Here is a 12,154-nt window from a genome sequence, read left to right on the forward strand (position 1 = left end):
TCAAGACTGCTTTCAATCTGGTACAGCATAACCCTCCATCATTCATCCATTTCCATCTTCCTACAAATTCTATCCAATCCTTTCTCTGAAACCTACGGTGCACTTCAGCCAACAACCAAAATGATTTTGGCAATCATGTCAATGAAATGGAACAGTCATGCTAGTTTCTCCTCTTGGAGTTTTCCTCTCTGGTACTTTTCACCTTCTCACAGGGTGAAATCCCATTTGACCCCAAATACATAGCTTTCCCCAACACTCAACCTAAGCAGAATTATTTGCTCTTCTTTTGGAAGAGATGAAGCAGGCAGAAAACAAAAGCAAACAAAATTGCATTAAAGGACAAGCAAAAAAAAAAAAAAAAAAGAATAAGAAGGGGTCTCATTTGATCACTTACAGAAACAATGCATACTTCAGTAAGTAATTACCTGAAATTCCTCCTTGGAAGTAGGTAGAATGTAATCCCTAAAATATTAAGAACTAAGAAATGGACACAGAAGTCTTTCCTGTTTTTTCTTCAAAGCCATTATAGAGAGAAGACTTCCATGAAACAGAAGCATCTGTGTTCAGTTAATATGAAATAACAAATATTCTAAACTACAAATCATCTTCTCTTCCCAATTAGTCCACCAGGTCACATGATTTGGGTACGTTCTTCTACACTTTTATACTCAGTTGTGGAACTAAAACAGAAATGAACATGATAGCCTAGATATTCCATCTTGTTGTCACCTCTATAGCTTCAGATATTTTCATATCTCCAATTGCATGAAGATGCTTTGGTCAGAACTAGGATCCTAAGGCACATATGACCCAAAGGCAGAAATACAAGCACTTCTTTGTCAGACAACAAGATAGCAGTAAGACAATAAATTGGTCTCACCACCTGTCCTTACACTGATTACCTAAAACATTTATTGAGCCAGAAAATAAGGTTCTCCAAATTGTTCAAATACAAAAAAAAAAAACCTAGAAGTTTTTTTTTTTTTTTTTTTTTTTTTTTGAGGCGGAGTCTCGCTCTGTCGCCCGGACTGGAGTGCAGTGGCCGGATCTCAGCTCACTGCAAGCTCCGTCTCCCAGGTTTACGCCATTCTCCTGCCTCAGCCTCCCGAGTAGCTGGGACTACAGGCGCCCGCCACCTCGCCCGGCTAGTTTTTTGTATTTTTAGTAGAGACGGGGTTTCACCGTGTTCGCCAGGATGGTCTCGATCTCCTGACCTCGTGATCCGCCCGTCTCGGCCTCCCAAAGTGCTGGGATTACAGGCTTGAGCCACCGCGCCTGGCCAAAAACCTAGAAGTTTTAAAAAGCATAAGCCTTCTTTTTAAAGTCTCTGGGCTAAATAAATGTTGAGATAACTTTCTAAGTCAGAACAAAAGAAACTGAAAAGAGAATCAGTAGAAGTTTAAAATTAAATTCACTAACAATACCTAATAATTTCCCACATTTCTGAACTGATACACACTCCTTATTGTGTGAGGCAATAAACACAATTTAATCCTAATTATTTGGTGAGAATGATTTTTCAAACCCATATTGTAACATAATACATTCAATTGTGTCATTTTGAAAATACTCAGAAACCTCATGGAGCTCTCAGATCTTCCTCAAACTTTAGTGAAGTCAAATAGATTGTGTGATGATTGTTAATATGTATCCAAATCTTAAGTTTCCAATTCTAGCACAGACACTCTGCCTTCCATATGCCAGACACTGCTTGTTGCAAAACCAGTTGCCATTCTTTCCTTATTCTTTAAAAACAAAACTTCAATTTTGTTCAGGGCATTAAATGAAGCCAGCTTTAAAATCTACATTTTCTAGTCTACCTGTAGATAGAGATGGCCCCTGGAGCAGCTGTCCCCTGGAATGGAGACATAAGGGCTGGAAGAGGAGCAGCCATCTTGTGATCACAAAACGACCACAAGATACACTATAAATAGCTACACAGAAATAGAGGAGTCTGAGTCCCTACTGGCAAATGCGATTACCCTACAACCCAGTTTTGCCTATTTAGGACCTCTCAGTACCTGAGAAAAAGAAAATATCTCCTTGGCTAAGCACTATCACTTGTTTTCTGTTACAAACAGTCAAACATAATCTTAACTAACACTCAGCAAATTCAGCCTGTTTCACTTTTAAAAGAAAACAAAAATCCCAGACTTACACTATTATGACTAGCTACAATATAACATTATTATGATGCAGCACAGTTAAAGTTCACTTATTATGTAACTATTAACCTATGAACAGAGCATGAGCAGAAAAAATTCAAAATCAAGTTTTTGCAGAATCCTAGAAGCCAAATGAAAACCACTGAGCTAGATCATTATACGCTGCAGAGAAATTCCTTGAAATCTGTATACTCCAATTTTCAAGGGAGTGTCCGAGCCAATTTACAGAGTAAAATGACAGAATGTTTACTAATCATCTATCAATAAAGGCAATAAACCCGAACTGAAAATGAAAATTATGGTAGTCTGAGTTCCTTTTGTCACCATGCACATAAGCAGATTTTATAGCCCTAATGAGAGAAGAAACTAAAGCAATTATACAAGGTATCTGTAAAAAAGAGAAAACTTTGCCTATTGCCTAAACAGCAGTTTGCAGGGGGTGGGGGGGGTGGAGTGGGATTAGTGATATTATAGATAAGTAAGCAAAACGACCATTCAGCTTTCATAGAGAATGATAAAGCAACACTTTCATTACAATTGTCTAGGAATAACGGATTTACTTCCAGATCAATAGAAAAATAACCATTTTGGTGAACCAAAATAATGTAACATTTTAAAATTACATCTATAAGGTATAGAAAAAAATGTATTGAATTCACATTATCTCATTTTCTCACTGAACATCATACTACAAAGTAACAATGTGTTGAGAAAACAAAATATTCCAATGATACACTCATAAAGCTGAATTTCATAATATGAGAGCTAATTAATCATTTATAACAACAGCATATAGGTTAGTCTCTTTAAACTTAAGAAGAAAAATAAGATATCACTGTTTCTTTTAAGCTAAGCTACTAAGAATGTTTTGTATTACACCGTATATACACTGGATAATTTACTATAGATATAAAAGAAACTCACTCTGACATAGAAAATTTCCAGCATAAACAATAATAAAGAATTATGTTTTACTCAAAAATAAATGCCTTTATTTAGCCAAAGTTTGGTATCAGCTGAAGAAATATGTTTTTTTAATCAGATGGCCCTGAATATTTCATGAATACATTTTACAAATAACGGGACTCGAGTATGAATCAGAACACTGCACCCTTCTTTGTAGCAAATGGCTCTTTCTGTGTTATTCTAATTCAGCAAACAGTTGCCTATTTTTGCCCAGAAGTAATGGACCAAAGCAAGATATGAGAATAGACTGACTACACATAAATAATTAGCGTTCACTCTCCACTATTCTTGTTTTTCTACAGAGAGTATGATTTGAAGTCCTCTCAAGGCTGTCTGAATACTAGGCCTAACAAAGCTCTCGACTTCCAAATCTAATGCTTATAATTCCTAACATTATAGATTATTACAATTCTACATTTCTGACAACAGGCAGTTTTTGAATTGGTTCCAGCTGACTCCACCGCTTACACTACTCAACAGCTGAGGCATAGGATAACTTGGCAACCTGATAATATTCTAGATGAATGCAAACTCATTCTGTAACCAAAGAACTCTGTCCGAAATAAAAATCAAAATAACTTCTCTTTAAGTTTAAATGAGAACATAAAATGTTTTGAACAATGCATGATTTCAGAAAGTGAGCAACTGTATTCTGAATGTTTAGTGAATTGACACTCCCTATTCAAAGCCTACAATTCTTTTCTGATTAGATCAGTCCCCACAGCAAGTCATCAGGATAATAAGCACTGTAGTGAAGTCATCATACTGGATACTGATGGGAAATCAGAACTGGCTTCAAAACACATCGGGAAACAATGAGTTTTCCAGGTCTCCAGCTTTTCATGGAATACACTGCCCAATACTCTTACTTTCCTTTCCACGACTAAATAAACATAGAACAACTATAAAGCCAAGTACAAATTGATGAACTAAGCATTTTAAAAACCGTAAGTAAAATGAGGAAAACTCCCATCACTTTTTCAGTGACGTCTAAACAATATGTTTGAAAATGTATATGTTTAAGGGCAATACTGATTGTTGTACACTGGCCTTCAGATCTTTAATTTCCTTTTATTTCCAAAGGCAAAGACAAGCTTTTAAACAATGCCCCCTTCTTTAAGACAAAGTCAAATAAGCACTTGTTTTCAGTCACCTGAAATCACCCACGTGTCACTTAGGTATAACTTCATGTGACTAAAATTCATTCAGCTGTAATTTTTTTCAAAAGTATAAAATGTATATACTTTAGAACTTTCAGATTTTTTTGTTTCTGACTATATAGAGCACAGATGTATTTCTTCGGTAAGGTTTGTTGGTCTATATTCCAATATTTCTCTTTTATAAAGCTCTGGGAACAACTAATTACAAACCTTACTTTAAAACGGAGTGATGCAGGTAAACATGAGTATATTATCCACACACACACAAATGTCACAAATGTGCTTTAGCCTAAAATATCATTGCACTTGCTCGGTGGCAGTATTATACACAATAAGAGTCTTGGCACAAAGGAATCCTCATTGTACTGTTCACAAAATTCTACATGGACTGCAAGAATTTCAGTTATAAAACATATTCTACAAAGACAGAAAACAATTGTGAGTGGATTTGAGCTTTCTGGGGATTTGGAATTTTATTGTTTAGTTCAATTTTTTTTTATTTCTACTTTCTACTAATAGAAAACTACATGTATTGTTAACCATATAATACCACTGCATTTACAGACATTGAGTTACCAAACCCAAAGCAAATATTCAAAAGAAATAAAACCATTTGAATCCTACCTATGAAATGGGCCACTATTCACTATAAACACGTTAAACCTCTCTGAGCTGCTCTTGATTTCGGAGTGTTTTGGGAGCCACAATAAAAAGATGGTATATACACACTTAAAAATACATTTCCAGAGACAAAAAGACTTACAAAATGGACAGCTGCAATTTGTATTTCGTCTTTATATTTAGCTATGAAGTCAAAGTAAACATTATACTAAAACATAAATATCAGGTTGGCATAGAATTTCCTGAACATAAAGGATGGGCAGAAAAAAAATCTCAAAATATATTCTTTACATTTAAATTTACAACAAACTCACTAACTAAAGTCTTTTATCCATCACGCTATAAAATAATTTTTAAAATACATCAGAGTAAGTATATAGTCACAAACTTTTTCAAATAAGTAAGATCATTTTAAGGAAAATGATCTAGTGATGCTGAACCTTTTTTACAGGGCTAACCAATACCCTAGCCAAGCAGCAGCAGCAATGCCTTAGTAATCCCATAGAGAATAATCAGTATCCACCCTCCCAGGAAGAATTATGATTATGCGTAGTGCTTAAGAGCTTTTACAAGGAAGAGAAAACGCAATGTGCTTCTTGGAAACCAAACCCCCTTCCCCCCTCTCTACCGCTCATCTAAGGGCGTCTCCAGACTGTCGCCCACCCCACCATCCTCCCTGCGCTGGGGGTACTAAATCCCATGCAAAAAGACCTGGTCCATTCCCAGAACTGGTCCAGACACCTGTTTACTCGTGCCCAAGCAGTGGTGGCTCTGATTAAGGAAAGGTAGTGGTTGCCTGTCTGATCCGTGTCAAGCTTCGCAGCCCCAGGGCAGGGACCACATACCTTTGTACCTCTCCAGGACATCCTCGTAGGCCTGGAGGTACTCCTGCTCCTCTACGTACAGGTAAGCAGCAGGGGAGAGGTAACCCGCCATGCCGAAGTTTATTTAAGCGATGACTGGCCAATTCCCCTCTCCCCCTCGTAACCCCCGGACAGTAACGCAGTCAGCAAGACACAGCCTTGGGAACTGGAAAAGAGGAAGGAGCAGCAGGCTGGCGAAGAGCGCGGAAGCCGAAGACGCAGAGCGGGGGCGCAGTAGGTGGCGGGCGGCAGACGACGGGGGCCAGGCGCCGGGGCCGGTAGAGGAAACGCCCAGGCCTCCTGGCGGACCGAGGGTGGGCCGCCCTGCTGCGGGAGCCCGAGTCCCTCTCGGGTTTCAGCAGCGGCAAATCTCGGCGAGCCCAGGGGCGGCGACGAGCAGCGCCACGCCAAGCGCAGGAGCCGGGAGTGCGGCGAGGGCCGGCTGGGGCCGGCGGGCGCCCGGACCCTCTGCGGCCGCGCTGACCGCTCTGCTGGCCCTGCACGGGGCGCCTGCTCCGGGCCGGGCCGAAGCCGTGGCGGCGGTGCGGGAGGACCAGCGCGCTGCCTCCGCCGGGGATGCTGCGCGGCGCATCTGCGGCATTTCCTGGCCGCCGCGCTGCAGACACTCGCCCGCGCCGGGGACAGAGGGAGGGAGGAGGGAGGAGGGTGGAGGGCGGAGGGCGGAAGGGAGGGGGCGAGCGCGGCGGTCAGCGCCCCGGCTGGCTCAACTCAGTCCCCGGCGCCGCTCAGCCCCTCCCTCCCAGGCAGAGCCACAGAGCCCCGGGCCCCCTCCCCAGGCCCGCCCACCCGGGTGGACCGTGCAGCCAAACACGCCCACCCCCGGACACTGGCTGCCCGGTCCCGAATCCCCAAGGGCGACGTTTCTATTTGGGATCCACAACAGGTGCCTGAGAAACAAAGCCGCAGATCGCTCCATGCCGTGCGCAAGCCCCTGCTGAGGGGCCAGCGGCTCTCCCTCGGTAAGGGATGATCGGGAGGAGCGTTGGAAATACTTTCTTCCACCCATTTTTTTGGCATGGGAGGATTCAGGTCACTCTGTGACAGCACAGGGCAAGGAGGGCACGGGGGTCCGCGTCTAGGGGACATCCCGGGAACAGGGTGAGGAGGCCTCTGCAGGTGGCCCCGCGCATCAGCGCCTGACAGCCGGGCCGCGCCTGCGCCTGAGCGCCCGGCCGCCCTGAGGCTGCCGAGGACCAGCCGGCGCGGTCCCTCCCTTCTGCCCCCCAGAGCCCGCAGGCGCATCTGCTGCTGGGCTCCACGGCGGGCCTATAGGTTCACAACAGTCCCGTATTTGTCACCTCCCTCTTGCTCTCTTATTATTCATTCTACATAGTACTAGTATCCATTAAACTGAGTAAAATGGATACAGTTCCCTTAAATTAGATATATGTGTATCATATACTAAAGTGAGTTTAAGGGTCCATTGGAGGAACCAATTGATACCCAGGCATGTAAATAGATGTGTTTAAGGGTAATGACTAGCCAGGCACGGTGTCTCACCCCTGTAATCCCAGCACTTTCAGAGGCCAACGAGGGTGGATCACGAGGTCCGGAGTTCAAGACCAGCCTGGCCGAGATAGTGAAACCCTGTCTCTACTAAAAATACAAAAATTAGCCAGGCGTGGTGGCGGGGACCTGTAATCCCAGCTACTTGGGAGGTTGAGGCAGAGAACTGCTTGCACCCCGGAGACGGAGGTTGCAGTGAGCCAAGATCATGCCACTGTATTCCAGCCTGAGTGACAAAGCAAGACTCCGTCTCCAAAAAAAAAAAAAAGAGTGAAGTAAGGCTGCTGTAGATAGAATCTTCACTCCTTACTGTGTCACATAGGTAAGTTACTTATCCTCTCTGAGCTTTCTTCATCAGTAAAACAGCAATAATAGTGCCTAACTCATAAAGTTGTATAGTAAATGAAGTTTAGAATAATGCCTGGTGTTATATAAGGATTAGCTGCTGCTTCTACTACTTTATTTAGGAGGTAGAGTCTCATTCTGTCATCCAGGCTGGAGTACAGTGACAGGATGATACCTCACTGCTACTACTATTAGATAAATCAGCTGATTGTTGATGGTCTGACCTATGTCAACTTCACCTCTTGTCTAAATCTTCCTTCCCTATTTCCTCCTTTCATATATACTGACCTTTTGCCCTCCATGATTTTTTATTTCTTTGTTAGCGTTGGATGTTGTGAACTGTTGACCATTTTCCATTAATGCTTAGACAAGGATGAGTTGGGAAAAAAAAAAATTGTGTACTCGTGGAAAAAAAAAAACTGACTTGAGATAGAACTGAAGCACTCCTCCTCAGCAATTGGCCTAATTTTGTTACTCCAAGCAAAGCAAGACCATATCTCTTTTTTCTATCCTGACCACTGGTTTATAATCTGAGTTTGAACCCTTATGCCAGTAAGTCTTTAAGGTTACTAGAGTTTTATTACAGCATTTATGTGCACATTTGTTCATGAAGTAACAACCACGTATCATATGGGACACTTTCTTGAAATAAAAGGGTTAGCATTAGATCCCTGAGAGTCATTCATTTACAGACCACACATGCACAGGCATAAGTCTCTCAAAAATGTCTCCTTTACAATCAGCAAGGTCACTGAAGGCACATCTGAGCCTTCATCAGAGACTGACACCCAGTAGCACCCAGTTTTATGAATATAGTCAGCACATACTTAGTAATTTTAATCATCTATTTAAGGAACCAGTCAAAATGAGCAGAAGCAGCATTTGGGATTATTTTTAAAAATAGCTTTTGCCCCATGCATTCTTGGAAGGGTAACATTGGGTTAATATGCTAATAATAATAATGTATTCCATAGAGAAGAGGCAAAAGCATAGCAGTAAATAGCTTGGACTTTGGAGTAAAGACTGCCTGAATTCAGGTCCTAGCTCTACTACTTCTTGACACTACGACCTTAGCAAAGTTTCTCTTCCTTTCTCAGCAGATTCTGAACTGAAAATGGAGAAAATCATAGTACCTACTTCATGGGGTTCTTGGGAGGTCTAAATAGGATACCATATTAAGTGCTTAGAAGAACATCTGGCCATGGGTAAGCTATCATTTATAGAGCATTTGATGTGCCAAGGAGTTAGCAGAATTGTTTGCATTCACTATTATATTTAATCACCACAACCATGACCCCTTTGATAAAGAAACTGAGGCTAAGATAAGTTTGGTAAATTGTCCAAGTAAACACAACTGTCATGGACAGAGGAGGAATTAAAACCCAAGTTTGCCTGAGTTCAAAGTCTGATTCTCCTTTGATCCTTCAATTCCAACTTCAAATTATTTGGATAGGACAAAAATCCTTTTCTTAAAATGGCATTATCACTGACAAAGCATGTAACTTTATAGGTAGTTTATGACTGAAAAACCCAACTTACAATATCCTGTAGCTAAGAACAGCAGATCTGTATTGCTCATATGTAAAAAGCATTTATATGATGTGTGTTTAGAAGCCCATTTCCTTATATTTCATTGTTTTATTCTCACATTGACCCGAGGAGATAAGAAGTAAACATACTATAGTCTCAGATTTTAATATGATGAAACCACAACAGATACAAAAGCACTAAAAATGTGAAGTTGGGCCAGGCACAGTGGCTCATGCCTGTAATAGTAGAATTTTGGGAGGCCAAGGTGGGCAGATCGCTTGAGCCCAGGAGTTCAAGACCAGCCTGGGCAACATGGTAGAACCTTGTCTCTACAAAAATACAAAAATTAGCCAGGCATGGTGGCACAAGCCTTTAGTCCCAGCTACCTGGGAGGCTATGGTGGGAGGATCGCTTGAGCCCAGGAGGTAGAGGTTGCAGTGAACTGAGATCACACCACTGCAATCCAGCTTGAGAAACAGAGGAAGACCTTGTCTCAAAAAACAAACAAAATAAAGTGAAGTTGGCCAGGCCCTGTGGCTCACTCCTATAATCCCAGCACTTTGGGAGGACCAGGCGGGAAGGATCACTTGAGCCCAGAAGTGATCACTTGTCCAGCCTGGGCAACACAATGAGAACCCATCTCTATAAAAAAAAATTTTTTAATAAGCCAAGCATGGTGGTACACACCTGTAGTCCTAGCTACTCGGGAGGCTGTAGTGGGAGATCCCTTGAGTCCAGGAGTTAGAGGTGGCAGTGAGCTGTGATCACACCAGTACACTCCACCCTGGGCAACAGAGCAAACCCTCAACTCATAAATAAATTTTTAAATAAATAATAAGAAGTGTTCGTCATGTGACACCATCACTAATATGACTTTCCAAACCGTAAACCTGATTATGCCACTCCATTGCTTAAAAATCCTTCAGCGGTTCCCTAGCACTTACAACATAAATAGTCCAGTTGCCTCAGGATTGCACACAAACATCTTTACAGTTTCTGTCTTTCCCTTCCAAATCCCACACTTAGCAACACACATTACTTGCAGTTCTCATTTAAACCATCTCCCTACCTTTGTTCCTGTAGTTCCATCCCTCTAAAGTGGGCTTCCCTTTCACCCTAATTCCATCAAGCTCTTTAAATCTCAGTTCAAGTGGCACTTCCTCTCAGAAACCTTTCAGGAACCCCCCATGCCTCCCTTCTCCCCCCAAGTTAATTATACTCTCCTCTGGGTTCTTCTAATTTTACGTGCTTAGAGCCATCACAACTAATCCCTGTAACAACTAATAATTACTGCATTGTAACTGTTTAACAACACATCCATTTATCATATTAGACTATGACCTTTCTTTTCCAGCTTATTCTTTTTTATTTTATTGATACATATTTTATATATTAATGAGGGTACCGTACTGCAAGTATTTTTTACATGCATAGAATGTGTAACGATCAAGTCAGAGTATTTAAGGTATCCATCACCTTAAGCATTTATCATTTCTATGTATTGGTAATATTTCAAGTCCTTCCTTCTAGCTATTTTGAAATATACAATATATTATTGCTAACAATAGATATCCTCCTCTGCTATGGAATATTAGGACTCATTTCTTTTAACTGTAAGTTTGTATCCATTCACTAATCTCTCTTGAAACTATGACTTTGTAAAGTTAGAACTGTGTGCTAATCTTCATTTCATGGCAGGGGCTCAATAAGTAGTTGCTAAATGTGGGTGAATTAAGGTATCCCATAGACCACATAGTCTTTTTGACTCAATAGACATTTTCACAATCAATTCTATTTTTAGGACCTTAAAAACAAATAAAAATACTAAACTCTCAGCTCTTTTATTACTAAGTAATGACCACTACAGACATCCTCACACCATTTCTGAACTTCACCTCATTTCCTAAAAAGGGTGAATTTCAAGGAGGGGGTAAGTTTCAGGAAGAATGAAAATATGTAATAAAATTAGAAGTTGAAATTCCAATTGTATGTCTTCATATTATCCACAGCACCAAATTCCATTAGATAACATGTACCCCTCATCCTCACACTGGGTGATCAGTGGCCAGTTTAACACATCATATAGCTGAATTTCATAATTTAGCCACATTATAGGTTAAACAGATATTTGTGGACTCGTCCCCCAAGTCTGTCCTCCATGTATGATTATTGTTTATGATTTGTCTAGCAAAAAGCTAATTTACCAATATTTATTTAAAATACAATCTTAGGCCAGGTTTGGTGGCTCACGCCTATAATCCTAGCACTTTGGGAGGCTGAGGTGGGTGGATCACTTGAGGTCAGGAGTTCAAGACCAGCCTGGCCAATGTGGTGAAACCCTGTCTCTACTAAAAATGCAAAACAAAACAAAAAAAAATTAGCTGGGCATGGTGGCGCATGCCTGTGGTCCCAGCTACTTTGGAGGCTGAGGCAGGAGAAACACTTGAACCCATTAGACAGAGGTTGTAGTCAGCCAAGATTGCGCCACTGTACTCCACCCTGGGTGACAGAGAGAGAGAGAATCTGTCTCAAAATAAAATAAAATAATATGCTTCCCTACTGTTTGTTGTTTCATTTTATCTTTTACTGCTTTTGAAGAATTCGTGTAATTGGTTTTTTGGGGTTTTTTTGTTTTGTTTTGTTTTGTTTTGTTTTTTGAGACAGAGTCTCACTCTGTCACCAGGCTGGAGTTTAGTGGTGGGATCTCAGCTCACTGCAACCTCTGTCTCCTGGGTATAAGCAATTCTCCTGCCTCAGCCTCCCAGGTAGCTGGGACTATAGACGCACACCACCATGCCCAGCTAATTTTTGTATTTTTAGTAGAGAAGGGGGTTTCACCATATTGGCCAGGATGGTCTCGATCTCTTGACCTCATGATCCGCCCACCTCGGCCGCCCAAAGTGCTGGGATTACAGGCATAGGCCACCGCGCCTGGCCTGTAAATTTTAAAGGATGGAATTTTGAGGTCCCCAGTGCA

At 41.5% G+C, this 12,154-nt stretch overlaps 1 protein-coding gene across 9 annotated transcripts in view; it reads right to left on the reverse strand.

Annotated features, from left to right (window-relative positions):
• The window catches only part of DST (dystonin), a 506,627-nt gene that overhangs the window by 392,597 nt on the left and 101,876 nt on the right, over window positions 1-12,154 (reverse strand). For 3 of the 9 annotated variants that reach the window (XM_033217518.1, XM_033217517.1, XM_033217515.1), the window contains exon 1: window positions 5,758-6,371. The exons of 2 other annotated variants lie outside the window; for them this stretch is intronic. In XM_033217518.1, coding sequence (XP_033073409.1) covers window positions 5,758-5,848 — 91 coding nt within the window. In that variant the 5' untranslated portion in view covers window positions 5,849-6,371. Of the gene's footprint in view, window positions 1-5,757; window positions 6,372-12,154 lie in introns of those variants that run through there. 4 more of the 9 variants (XM_033217513.1, XM_033217510.1, XM_033217512.1 and 1 more) reach the window with 3 other exon arrangements.

This window comes from Trachypithecus francoisi, unplaced genomic scaffold (assembly GCF_009764315.1).
Source record: "Trachypithecus francoisi isolate TF-2019V2 unplaced genomic scaffold, Tfra_2.0 Lachesis_group10, whole genome shotgun sequence".
Taxonomy (NCBI): Eukaryota; Metazoa; Chordata; class Mammalia; order Primates; family Cercopithecidae; genus Trachypithecus; species Trachypithecus francoisi.